The sequence below is a fragment of the Nothobranchius furzeri genome, chromosome 1, assembly GCF_043380555.1.
Source record: "Nothobranchius furzeri strain GRZ-AD chromosome 1, NfurGRZ-RIMD1, whole genome shotgun sequence".
NCBI lineage: Eukaryota > Metazoa > Chordata > Actinopteri > Cyprinodontiformes > Nothobranchiidae > Nothobranchius > Nothobranchius furzeri.
This window is the reverse complement of record NC_091741.1, coordinates 32,440,029-32,452,453: the sequence shown is the minus strand read 5'-3', so window position 1 is coordinate 32,452,453 and position 12,425 is coordinate 32,440,029. Positions and strand designations below refer to the sequence as shown.

Below are 12,425 nucleotides of genomic sequence, written 5' to 3'. Positions count from 1 at the left end.
CACACATGTCACCTGTCACCAGGTAACCACTCAGGTCGCACTAGTCACCTGTCACCAGGTAACCACACAAGTCACCTGTCACCAGGTAACCACACAAGTCACCTGTCACCAGGTAACTGCTCAGGTCACACAAGTCACCTGTCACCAGGTAACCACACAGGTCACCTGTCACCAGGTAACCACACAGGTCACACAAGTCACCTGTCACCAGGTAACCACACAAGTCACCTGTCACCAGGTAACCACACTAGTCACCTGTCACCAGGTAACCACTCAGGTACCTACTCGGGTCACACAAGTCACCTGTCGCCAGGTAACCACTCAGGTACCTACTCGGGTCACACTAGTCACCTGTCACCAGGTAACCACTCGGGTCACCTGTCATCCCGTAATGGCTCAGGTCACCCGTTGCGAGGTGCCTGCGTACCTGTGCATGCTTACACGTCTGACTTTCACCTTTTCTCTGCAGGTTACTTTTTAGTTGACCAACATTCAGAGGTGACGGCAACAAGCTGCGACAGCCGAGGATCTAATGGAGGACTTTGAATGTGAAACAGGACGACTCACTCTGAGACCTGATGGAGTGAAGACCGATGAAAATGACCCTCAGCTCACCTGAGCCGTTCTTACCTGCAGCAGGTGGTGCTGGGTGGGCGGGGTCGGGACCGGGACACTCGATGCGGATCGGTTCCTGCTGGACATCAGGACGTGCCTGCTCACCTGTTTTTAAGAGATTTATTTTTGGGACTTTGGTTGTGATGTTTTTTGTTTTTGTGCCAAAAAAGGAGCCAAAATATTTCCCATGATGCTTCTGGCTGACTGGCAGCATAAAGCAGCGCGACGCTGGAAGGTTTGGCGTCACCTTTGACCTTTTATCTTGTAGTTGTTTTTCCATGAGACAGCGAGAACTCTGGGTTATGAGGCGGACAGACTCACTATGACATCATCAGTGATGTAGCCTTGTTGTAAACAACAATAAACAACTGAAACAAACGTGTTCTAGATAAACACTTTATTATTAAAACACTAGAAAACGGGTCAGTACCTTTGGTTCCGATGGGTCAACCTGCTCAGGTGACAAACTATTGCAGCCTGAGATGACCCAACAGAACCAGGTTTCTGTTGTTCCAGTTCACTAAAACAGAACCGGGTTTGGGTTTACTGGACTGACGTTTCAGAACTTTGAAATGCTCATAGACCATCAGTTACTGGGTCAGAACCGGTTCTGTTTTGTTTAAAATAGATCCAAGCAGCTAATTTGAACTCTTCAGGACTTCACAGTGTTCTGGTTCTGATGAGCTTGGACTCAGCTGGTTCCCAGTGAGAATCCAATGGGAGCACCCAGAACCCCGGGGGGTCCCGTGGGGGCCCATGGCCCCTGGGCCCCCAGCTGGCTCTGCAGCAGTCTCTGGAGCTCCTTGAACTGCTCCACAGTCTGGTCCTTCACATCAGGATGGGAGATCTGGAGCCGTATGCTGTCTGTGGACCAGTTCAGTTCTCCAGAGAACATCTCGGTCAGGATCCGGGCCACCACAGGAACCACCTGAACCAAACCGAGACATTACAACTGGACTGAGCCGCAGCAGGACACGAACAGCAGACTGACCTGAACGACGATGAGCTTCTTCTCTTTGGGCTTCCTGTCGGGCCAGTCCTCTCCGAAGCAGAAGTAGACCTCGAAGGGGGGCGGGTTCGGAGCTTCTCCCTTCTGGAACAGGATGAGCCCTGAAGAACAAGAACGCCATGAAACCACCAGCTGAGGACCCGGACCGGTCCACTCACAGCACAGACCTTGCAGGAAGTCGTTAAGGCTGAACACTCTGATCCTTCTCTCTCTCTCCATGGGGTTGGGCGGTCCCTGTTCAGGCATACCGGGTCCGGACCAGAACACCTTGCACTGACACAGGCGGATGGCGTAGATGTCCTGCTCCTCAATCTCTAGGATCAAACCCCGGTCCATCACGTCCAGCAGGGCTTCTGTGTAGAACCGCTGCTTCTGGATCTGGATCTCAGATGTTCCCGGGAACAGGACCTGCTGCAGAGTGACGGGTCCGAACAGGTCCACCTGCTCTGGGGTCGGTTCCAGGTGTCCGTAGTAGAGCCGGCAGCCCTGGGGGTTGCTGACCGTCAGAGAGCCCGCTGTCCTCCCCCGGTACAGAAACTTCAGGTCCAGGTCTGTTACTACGGCAACGAGAGAAGGTTCTGGTTGGAGGAGATACCAAGCATTCATCATCACGGTCCGAAGGACAGAGCTCGTGTCCAGGTGACATCGGGTCCTGCTGACCCAGACCACCTGGAGACCTAAAGCTGCTCAGGATCAGGACCGGTTCTGGTTTCTAAACGACTTAAGCAGTTCTGATGTCACCTGATGTGTTGGGCCAGCCAATCAGAACCGTCCGGGAAGTGGATCACAGTTCAGAAACGGGCCTAGTTCTGAGGAACCACGATGCTGCAGAACCTTGTAACAGCTGTTCAGAGGTCAGAGGTCACACTTACGAGGGACGCTGCTCAGCAGGTCGTACTTGTAGGCCTGGGGGTTCTGATGGTCCACCTGGTTCTGACTAGCCACCGTGATGCTGGTCTCCATTGATTCAGGCTTAGCATTCAGGTCCTGGACCCCCCCAGGAAGACCAAAGTTCCCCGAATCCAGCATCTGGGCCTGCAGGTCAGAGGTCACAGGGAGGAGGGGCATCTGGATCCCACGGGGGGGTAAACCGAAGGGGACGAAGGAGGACGGCTCGCCGATCCGAGGCCCTGCAGAGATGACATCATAAGGTAGCATCATCAGCAGTCGCTGCTGCGTTACCGTGGAAACGAACACTTACTGATGGACAGCCCCATCAGGTTCGGCATCTGAAACGAGAACAGAGAATGAGTCGGAACATCAACCTGCTGGGTGGCTCTGACCCGGTCTCCTCCTCACCTCCTCCTCCTCCTCCTCCTCTGCTCCATCTGAAACCAGAACAGCGGCCATAAGGAACCACCCTCGGGTCAGAACCTCCGTCAGCCTCCAAGTGTGCCCTCACCTGCGGTTCCGCTCTGCTCACACACCTCGTAGATCTTGAACGGGTTCACCGGCGTCTCTTTGGTTCCGTCGTACTTCAGCTGGAACTCTCGGCTCTTGTTCAGAGCGCAGCGCAGGTTGGCCTTCCACTTGGCCGGGTCCGGCTCGTCCACGCCCTCCTGGTACTTCCCCGTCTCCACGGCCCACGCCTGCCAGACAAAGAGCAGGGTTCAGAACCCCGAGCCCACATGGTTCTGTCGGTTCCGAGCTGGACTCTTTAGTTTGATTCAACCTGAAAACAGAAACCCGACAAAAGAGGAAGAAGGGCAGTGAAACAGGAAGTGACATCATAAGCAGCTCAAGTTTCAGCAGCAGTTATTCACAAAGTCAGAAATGAAACTCGCTGCAGAGGGAAGTCCGACATGCTGTGGCCCGAATCAGGGTTCTGGGCCCAGGTCAGAGGTCAGTTCTGGTTCTGTGTAGAGGAGAACCTTGGGACCAGGACAAGAACCCTTCCCTGGTCCGGGCGGGGTGGACGGCTAAAAAGTTCTGAAACAGGAGAGAACCAAATCTTGGGTCAGACCTTGAAGATGGTGTTCTCCTCGTCCGGTACCGGTGTGTGGCGGGTCGCGTGTCTCCAGGGGATCTGGAACAGGCGCTGGTCTGGGCTGAGCCACTGGAGGCCCGGGTACCGGCCGCTGTTCACCTGGGCCAGCAGCCAGGGCTTCAGGCGGATCCTGCGGGGCTGGACGCTCATGACGGCCCGGCCCGGACCGGGTCAGAGCAGGAGGACCGGGTCAGGTGAGAAGAACCAGGAGCTGCAGGTCCAACAGAACTAGTCAAGAAATGAAACTAGTTAGCATAACTGATCCAGAATCAGAGACCGGACTGGACCCCATGTAGACGTGATCCGGAGTTGGTTCTGACCACTTCACACCGATTCTGCTGGTCCAAGATCTGCCTCCTCAGAACCAGACTAACTCTGGACCTCCTGCCAGAACCAGAAGTTCGGTTTACTCTCAGAACCACTGAAGCAGACCTCAGACCAGAGTCGGGTACAGCCAAAAGTTGAACGTGAACTCACCTGTCCGGGTCCGGGTTCTGGTTCTGACTCAGCGGACCTTCGGTAGACAGCAGCCGTGAGTTCTGGTTCCGGGCATCACCAAACAAACAGCGCGAAGACGACCGACAGGAAAGTGCGAGGAGGCAGCAGAAAGGCGTTAGACGGTTCCGATGACGTCAGGGAGACCGGAAAAAAATGGCTTCCTGTCTGACCCTACAAAATAAAAGCTTAGCGCATTTTAAAATTAAAACTAGAGTTTAGCAGAAGAAGCGAGATCACGTCTGGCTGCTGAGGACTCTGGGAGACGCACGTGAGTTGTTTAAGGCCCGCCCACTTTCCAGAGAGGATCGTTAGTAATGAAACAGGAAGTTGGTGATTTTATTTTTCTTGGCAAACAAAAACACCTTAAACACAACTCTGCTGGGGTCACATGACGCTGGCGCCTTCATGTTCAGCTTTGTTTCCCATTCTTGTTCGTTCAGGATCACTATTTCATGTTAACGATGTCACGTGTTTAAGGAGATGAGCCAGTTCTGCTCAGATGACGTCATCAAGGTGAGTGTTGCTTTTGGACCCAAATGTAGGTGAGTGAAGCTCTGAGGCAGCAGGACTTGGGAGTGCAGCAACAACAGGACCAGAAGTCGGCTGACGTGGGGAGACACAAGACCAGGACAACAGGTGATCAGGTAAACCGGCAGGTGCTACCAGTAAACACAACGGGAGACGCATTAGGACCCAATCCCAACTCAGTTTTATTTGTTAAGCCATCCTACTGCCAGCCAAGCCGAGGTGCTGAACATACCGTAAACACAACCCGTCCGCTTTACAGAAATAAAACATTCAAAGATGACCTAAAGGTAGTACTGACAGATGAAGGCAACCGGATTTCCTGGGTTTCTTGAAGACATTTAGCTTCTCATCCGAGGACCTTTGTCAGTTCTGACTGGAATACTGGGAGAGTCGAGTTTATAAGCTGTAGCTGTCTGCTGTTTAAAGAGCAGAAACTACTCTGAGTACCCTTCCTCTCCATCCCAGAGTAGTTTCAGCTCGGTCTATCAGCGATCACCAGCTGGCTAGAAGATAACTTCCTCCGGTTAAACTGAACGTCTGATCACCGCCCCTGAGAGCATGGCTCCCCTGATCAGTCTAAAACGTGGTCATTTATCTTCTGTCGTCAAGACAAACTTCAGGAATTTGGGTGTTTTTGACCAACCCATGTCTCTTGAAGGCCACTCAAAAACGTTGGTCTGAAACTGTTTTTATCATTTAAGAAATATCTCCAAACTGAGAAGGTTGGTGTCCAAACATGAACCTGAAATGGTTCTCCATGCCTTCATCTCCTCCCGTCTAGATTACTGTAACACACTCTTCACATGTTCTGACAAAAGGCCTTGACCGCCTTCAGTTGGTCCAGAACTCTGCAGCGAGGCTCCTAACTGGAGCAAACAGAAGAGCTCACATCACTCCTGTTCTGGTGTCTCTGCACTGGTTACCCGTTAACTCTAGAGTTCATTTAGAGTCCTGACTAGAACCTTCAGGGCTCTACGTGGTCAGGCTCCTCCCTATATTACTGACCTGTTAAAGCCTTATGCTCCAACCGATCTCCTCCTACCTCTTCCTGTGAGACTGGTGGGGCGACACCGTAGCACCTCCGGCCCAAAAGAAAAACACCATTTGAGTTCTTGGACAACAAAAGATGAGTGCGTCTGGCGTCTCGTTTACTGTGGCAATATTCCTACATCAGGGGGTGTGGCCTGAGGAGGATAGTTGATGGGATTAAAAGTTAGCTTGTTTTGCACATTTGCCTTTTCAGCTGACACATCTCAGAGCCCACTGATGGTTTTAAACTCAACTGGATCAGAACCAGAATAATACCTCCAGCAACGGCATATCCAGGATCCATTTCTCTCCTCCTGATGTGGGAAGAGGTGAGAGGTCACATTTTGGAGCCTCATGTGGCCCACCTGGACACCAGCACCCCCTGCTGGTCTGAGTCAGTATGAATCCATAAGTTTAGAAAATCAGCTGTTTCATGAATAAATCCACATGTTTAAGGTTCTTCTCTGTCAACGAATAGAAACTCAAGAAGAAATACATTTTTATATGGCGCCTCTCAAATAAACGAGAGTAAAATAAAAGAATGAATCAAAAATTATTAAAGAAAAATATTGTAATAAAAATTGCAGGAACAGGAAAAATGTGAATGCAGACAAAATGAACAGGAAAAGGTAATCATGGGAGTCTGAGGAAGGCAGAACCGGTAGGAACCGCATAGAGAGACGTTAGTGTGGAGGAAGATGATGAAGAGGAGTTCACCCCAAAGCCAGCATGAGCATGCAACACTTGCAGGGTTGGGAACAAGTCATCATTAAACCGTTATTTCTCCAAAGTAATGGAGTTCATCAGAAAAGTGGGTCATCTGCAGGAGCTGGTGGACAAAAATGAAGAATTACACAAGACAGGTTGGGATGTGACTTCTTCACTGGTACCATGCGTTAACACCCAAAATAATACAAATAATCAAATAATCAGAAATATATATAGATATGAAAACAATCACCAACGGCTGCAGCACCGAGGAAGTCCACATAGGTTAGCGGTAGCAGTTCTGACATAAAGCTCCACCCGATGTAAACAGTCCATTCATACATCTGTGTGTCCGTGGAAAGATGACGTCCTGGTCCATCCGGAGCAGGAAGTGGATGGTTGGGCGTCATCAGCAGCTTCCTCCTACCAAACCAACAGGTGATGATGGGCGTTCCTCCCGGCTGTTAGCCATCTTTAGCTCATCATCCTGGTATTAAAAACCTCAGGGTTCACCTGGATAACAAACCTAAATTATACAACAACACTAGCTGCCATGATTGTCATTAGCCGAGTTTCCGTGTACACAAATATAAGCAGATTTAACACATTCAGCATCAAACAAGCGTTTGTAGGGTTGTTATCCACCCAACACCACAAAGCTAAAGCACATTATTACACAACCACATAAATGTTCACTTTACATTCACATAAGTTCGATACGCCGCGCAGCCACTGGAACAGCAGAGACGGTAAATATGATTCTTTTTACTGAACTGAGTTTGAATGAGTCACTCACCTAAATGAATCCAGCTTTTTAATTCATTGGATTCACTTGAGTCAGTTGCCCAGAGTGCCAAATAAAATCTACATTATCACTCAAACCTAATTTTCTCCTGTCTCCATGTGAACCCTACCGCTCACACCAAGTATGAGACATACATTTTATACACTGGAGTGTGTGTTTTTAACTAGTGGTGCAACAGAGTTCACCTTTCTTCTTTAGTCTGCTTTCAGGAAAACAGAAACAGACATAAACGATAACAAAGAACCGAGAGGACATGTTTCCGGACGTCACGGAACGAAAGGAGCATGAACAAGTTCTAAACTAATATTTGGAGACATTAGACAGAATGATTCCTAACGAAACGCGCTGTTAGCACAGCGATGCTACTGTGAGCCAATGAGCTTGCCGCCCAGAACAGGTAAGAAAAAGCTTTTGTTACCAGTTTTAATGATGAGTCAGAGAGATTTAGTTTGCTAACATGAACAGGTATGAGTCAGTTAATGAGTCAGTTGGGGTTGTGAATCGGGATTCGCGAGTCAGTAAAGTGATTCTCGAGTATTGAACGATTTGTTCGTGACTCACACAACACACAGTAGTCTGTATCTACTCGTATCTACGTGGTGTAATAGAGTTAGCCAACGTTACCATTACGTAGTTAGCCAAAAACAGCTAAGAGAACCCAGAGCAGGCTTTAAAATCATTCCTAGCTCCTGATTGGCTTAGGATCGCCACGTGAGTGGAACCAGGTCAGGTGGGCAAGTACTCTGATGCATTCAATAGCTGTAGGAAACTTAAAACTTGTTCGCAAGGTAAAGGTTTACACCTGGGCTACAAACAGGAGTTTTCAGCTGCTTTTTAAAGGACACCACTGAGTCCACTGTTCTCATAAACAAACATGGCTGAGAGGTGCAACGGACCATCGTCATCTCTACGGTTTGGTGTGCACCCGGTCCGCGGAGGAGAGACACCTGCATCGTCTAGGTGGCGTGTTCGGGAGCGTTTAGGCTCCCCTGTAAAACACAACAATGATACCGACGGTAACCTGAGCCTGACCCGCGCCGCACTCACACCTGTGAAAGCAGGGAGGGGCTTGAACACAAACACGGTGGGACCTGTAACTGCTGTTGGACAAACCTGTTAAAGAGGACTAACGAAAAATAAACAGCGAGGAGAGACCGTCACCTTGTAGGGCAAGCCGTTTTACCATTTAATCAGCAATCAGACCTCTGAGACTCCTGCTTTTAGAACAAGCTGCACTGTCTACTGATCTGAACAACGAACCGATCCGTGACTAAAAACCGTGATACGATCCGATCCGTGGCACTTTTGATCCGTCGCACCACTAGTTGCTGACGAAGAAAGGTGTGAACTCTCACCGTCTGATTGGCTGGGACTCTGACTCTGACTGGTCTGTAACATCATCATCCCTCTGAGGCGTCCCGGCAGGAATGTCTGCTTGTGGACGGCAGATCTGCTTTGACATGAGGTGGCATACCCGAGGCGTGCCCTCCACCTTCGGGTTTTTCTACAACAAACAGGTCCATGTGAAAGTGGCCTCGACCAGGTGGCCCACAGAGGGAGGCTTCTGAGGAGGGAGGAGGTCTGGACCTGCTGTCTGATCGGGGGTTTGAGGATGATGATGGAAGAGGAAGAGACTGTCTCCGTGTGTAGAAGAAGAAGAAGATAAAAGTCACGAGGCGCTTCACAAAAACAAAAAATGTAAAAATATAAATAAATAATTTAGAAAATGGTTAAAATATATTTAAAATGAGCAAAAATAGACAATTGGGATTTAAAAGAAAAAAAGTTAAGAAAGCGAGAGAGTGAACAGGAAAGAGGGAAACCAGTGGATCCTGAGGAAGGTGGAATAGGTGGGGAGAGCAGAATAAAGAGAGAGAGGTGAAGAAGGTCATACAAAAGCCAGCTTGAACAAGTGAGTCTTCAGCTGCTTTTTAAAGGAGACCACTGAGTCCACTGATCTCAGGCTCAGGGGGAGAGAGGTCCAGAGTCTGGGGACCACAGCAGCAGATGATCTGTCACCTTTGACCTTTAGCCTGGTGCTGCACAACCAGTAGGCTTTGATCACTGGACCTCAGGGACCTGCTGGGGGTGTAGGGACTAAGAAGATCACCAATGTAAGATGGTGCTTGTCCATGTAAGGCCCTATAGACCAGAACCAGGATCTTGAAATGAACCCTGAAGTTGACTGGCAGCCAGTGAAGCTGGAGGAGAAGCGGGGTGATGTGGGTGTGTTTGGAGGACTTGGTCAGAAGCCGAGCACAGGCGTTCTGAACCACCTGTAGACGGTTCAGGGAGGTTCTGCTCAGACACGTGAAAAGAGAGTTACAGTAGTCTAAGCGTGAGGAGATGAAGGTGTGGAGAACCGTCTCAAGTTCAGAGCGGGACAGAATGGGACTCAGCTTAGCAACGTTCCCGAGATGGAAGAAGGAAGAGCCAACAAGGGAACTGACATGAGAATCCAGGGTGAGAGCTGGGTCAAAGGTCACCCCAAGATTCCTGTCAGAAGGTTTGGTGTGAGAAGCAAGCTGACCAAGAGAGTCTCTGACTTTGGGAACCAGCTTGTCTGGGACACAGATGAGGATCTCAGTCTTATCTTCATTCAGCTGAAGAAAGCTCCCACCATCCAGGTTCTGATAGAGTCTAAGCAGGTGTGTAACAGCTGCAGCTTAGACATCTCATGGGGCTTAAAGGAGATGTACAGTTGGATGTCATCTGCATAAAGATGGTAGGAGATTCCTTTGAAGGAGCTCAGGATGTGCTGAAGAGGAAGCAGATAGAGGAGGAAGAGCAGAGGCCCCAGCACAGAACCTTGTGGGACACCATGGGTAAGAGAGGTGGTGGAGGACCTAAACTTGGAGACGGCCACAGAAAAGGAGCGCTCAGAGAGATAAGAGGAGAACCACTCCAGAGCAGATCCTGATAGGCCTACCCAGTCTCTCAGCCTCTCCAGTAGCAGGTGATGGTCAACAGTGTCAAAGGCTGCAGTCAGGTCCAGCAGGACCAGAACAGAACAGTCCCCTGCATCACTGTGGGTCAGAAGGTCATTAGAGACCCTAAGAAGAGCTGTTTCAGTAGAATGAGCTCTACGAAAACCTGACTGGAAGCTATCATAGATGTTATGTTCATCAAGAGCAGCTGTGAGTTGTTTAGCCACAACCTTTTCCAAGATCTTGGAGATGAAGGGAAGTTTAGAGATGGGTCTGAAGCTGCTATGGAGAGAGGGGTCGAGACTCGGTTTTTTAAGAAGCGGGTGGATTACAACGTTCTTAAAGTCAGCAGGGACCTGACCAGAGACCAGAGAAGCATTAATTATAGAGAGCACGCTGGGACCGATGGACTGAAAAGCACTTTTAAACAAAGATGAGGGTAAGATGTGGAGGGGGCATGCAGAGGTCTTCATAGAGTTAACTAGTTTGGTTAACTCAGGCAAAGAAACAGGAGCAAAGCTATCTAGGATGATGGGCCTGGTTGGAGTCGGGAGAGGCGGCGATAAGGCTGAAGGAGAGATGCTAGAGCTAACCTTATTGACTTTGTCCACAAAGAAAGACAGAAAGTTCTCACAGTCTGTAACAGAGTGGATGGAGGCTGTAGGAGAGGCAGGAGAGACGATGCTGCTGATGGTGTTAAACAGCACCTTGGGGTTCCCTTTGCTCTGGGACACCAGGTTGGAGAAATAGGAAACCCTGGCGTCTCTGACTGCAGAGTTAAAGGATGTCAGAAGATCCTTTAGGTGCAGCAGATGGACGTGGAGATGGGTTTTCTTCCACAAACGCACAATTTTTCTGCATTGGCGCTTCAGGCTGCGAAGGCTGTCATTAAACCAGGGAGTAGGGTTCACTGCAGGAACTGATCTGGTTCTGACAGGACAGATGTTGTCCAGAATGGAGAGGCAGTGCTCGTTAAACTGAGAAGTTAAGGAATCTGGGTCGTTATCAGAAGAACAGGGTGGATAATAAGCAGCAGAAATGTTGCTAGCTGTGCTCTCATTAAGAAAACGAGAACTAACCATACGGCGAGCAGGAGCTGGGGACGCAGAAACTGACAAGTTAAAGAAAATGCAATGGTGATCTGAAATATAAACGTCCTCAGGACAAACACTGTCAGCATTTAGACTCAGGGTAAAAACAAGGTCTAGAGTGTGCCCCCTGGTGTGTGTGGGGCAGAAACATGCTGGGTAAAGCTGAAGGAGTCCATAAGGCTGGAGAAATTCATGGCAAAGAGATCAGAGAGATCATCAACGTGGATGTTAAAGTCACCAACAATCACCAGTCTGGAGAGCTTCACAGTGGAGGATAGAAAGTCACTAAACTCCTGAAGGAAAGAGCTGTTTGGACCAGGTGGACGATAGACCACAGCACAGTAGAACGGGTCCTTACGCCCGACTTTAATCAGCTGCAGTTCAAAGGAAGCAAAGTGACCAGAGGTTGTAGAGCTACATGGAAGATGGTCTCTGAAAACAACAGCTAGAACTCCACCACGACCAGAACCCCGGGGCTGGCTAAGAAAAGAATAACCACTCGGGCAGAGTTCAGTCAGAGCAGAATAATCAGATGTTTGCTGCCAAACTTCAGTCAGAAACAACAAATCCAGGATTTTAGACAGAATTAGATCATTGAGCAGGAAGGACTTATTGTTAACAGAGCGGGTGTTTAATAGAGCCATGCTGAGTGAGGTGGAGGAATCAGAAAGTACAGAAACAGCTGGAGTTAGTGGACGTAAATTAGCAGGGTTAGATCCACGGTGTTTATAAAAACCACTTATGGAGGGAACAGGAGTAGAAACCACTGAGGAATGAGGATAAACCCACCTTAAAAAATTTGGACGGATGAACCGCGTCCCAACGCGGCCTGGCGGGAATGCGGAAGTGGCGCTCAGGTCGCCAAACAAAGGACAAGAAGCTAGAAGATCACGCCGATGTTTACCAGATAAACCACGCTTTAAGAGAAGTCTTATTCTCACCTGGATTCCTGCTTGTTTACCTCTTTTCCTCCGACGTTTTCCCGGGACCGGATAAACGTCGCTGGAAGCGTCCTGGTGGGGATCATTTGGCTCCGGGCCAGTGTGCCACTCAGGTAAACAAACAGGATGGTACGTCCTCTGTGCATCATGGGCGATCGTGAACGAATGGAAGGACAAAACAATCTGGCGATCATAGGAGATGGTAGCAGGGACACGACTGAAGAAGATCGCAGACAGGAGCAAGGTGGAAAAGAGGAGGTTAGTGGAGAACAGTTTGAAAAAATTGG

At 49.4% G+C, this 12,425-nt stretch overlaps 2 protein-coding genes across 7 annotated transcripts in view; one reads left to right on the top strand and one right to left on the bottom strand.

Moving 5' to 3' along the window:
* tnpo3 (transportin 3) overlaps positions 1-993 on the top strand; it is a 72,149-nt gene extending 71,156 nt beyond the window's left edge. Inside the window, exon 23 of the mRNA XM_070554162.1 lies at positions 470-993. The gene's annotated coding sequence lies outside the window, so the exon portion shown is untranslated. The remainder of the gene's footprint in view (positions 1-469) is intronic.
* Positions 994-997: 4 nt separating this feature from the next.
* On the bottom strand, positions 998-9,191 carry irf5 (interferon regulatory factor 5). 6 transcript variants are annotated; one of them, XM_070554188.1, is made up of 10 exons: positions 5,943-9,191; positions 4,089-5,821; positions 3,588-3,839; positions 3,027-3,213; positions 2,924-2,952; positions 2,826-2,853; positions 2,497-2,754; positions 1,792-2,181; positions 1,607-1,725; positions 998-1,543 (listed from the first exon to the last, which is right to left on the bottom strand). In XM_070554188.1, exons 3-10 carry the CDS (start codon positions 3,759-3,761, stop codon positions 1,307-1,309), a joined length of 1,422 nt encoding a protein of 473 aa, XP_070410289.1. In that variant the 5' UTR covers positions 3,762-3,839; positions 4,089-5,821; positions 5,943-9,191; the 3' UTR covers positions 998-1,306. The 6 variants fall into 6 exon arrangements, with proteins under 6 accessions (XP_070410289.1, XP_070410313.1, XP_070410361.1 ...); XM_070554212.1 differs by having other exon boundaries at positions 4,089-6,495; positions 6,628-9,191; XM_070554260.1 differs by having other exon boundaries at positions 4,089-6,900; positions 8,535-9,191.
* Positions 9,192-12,425: the final 3,234 nt, after the last annotated feature.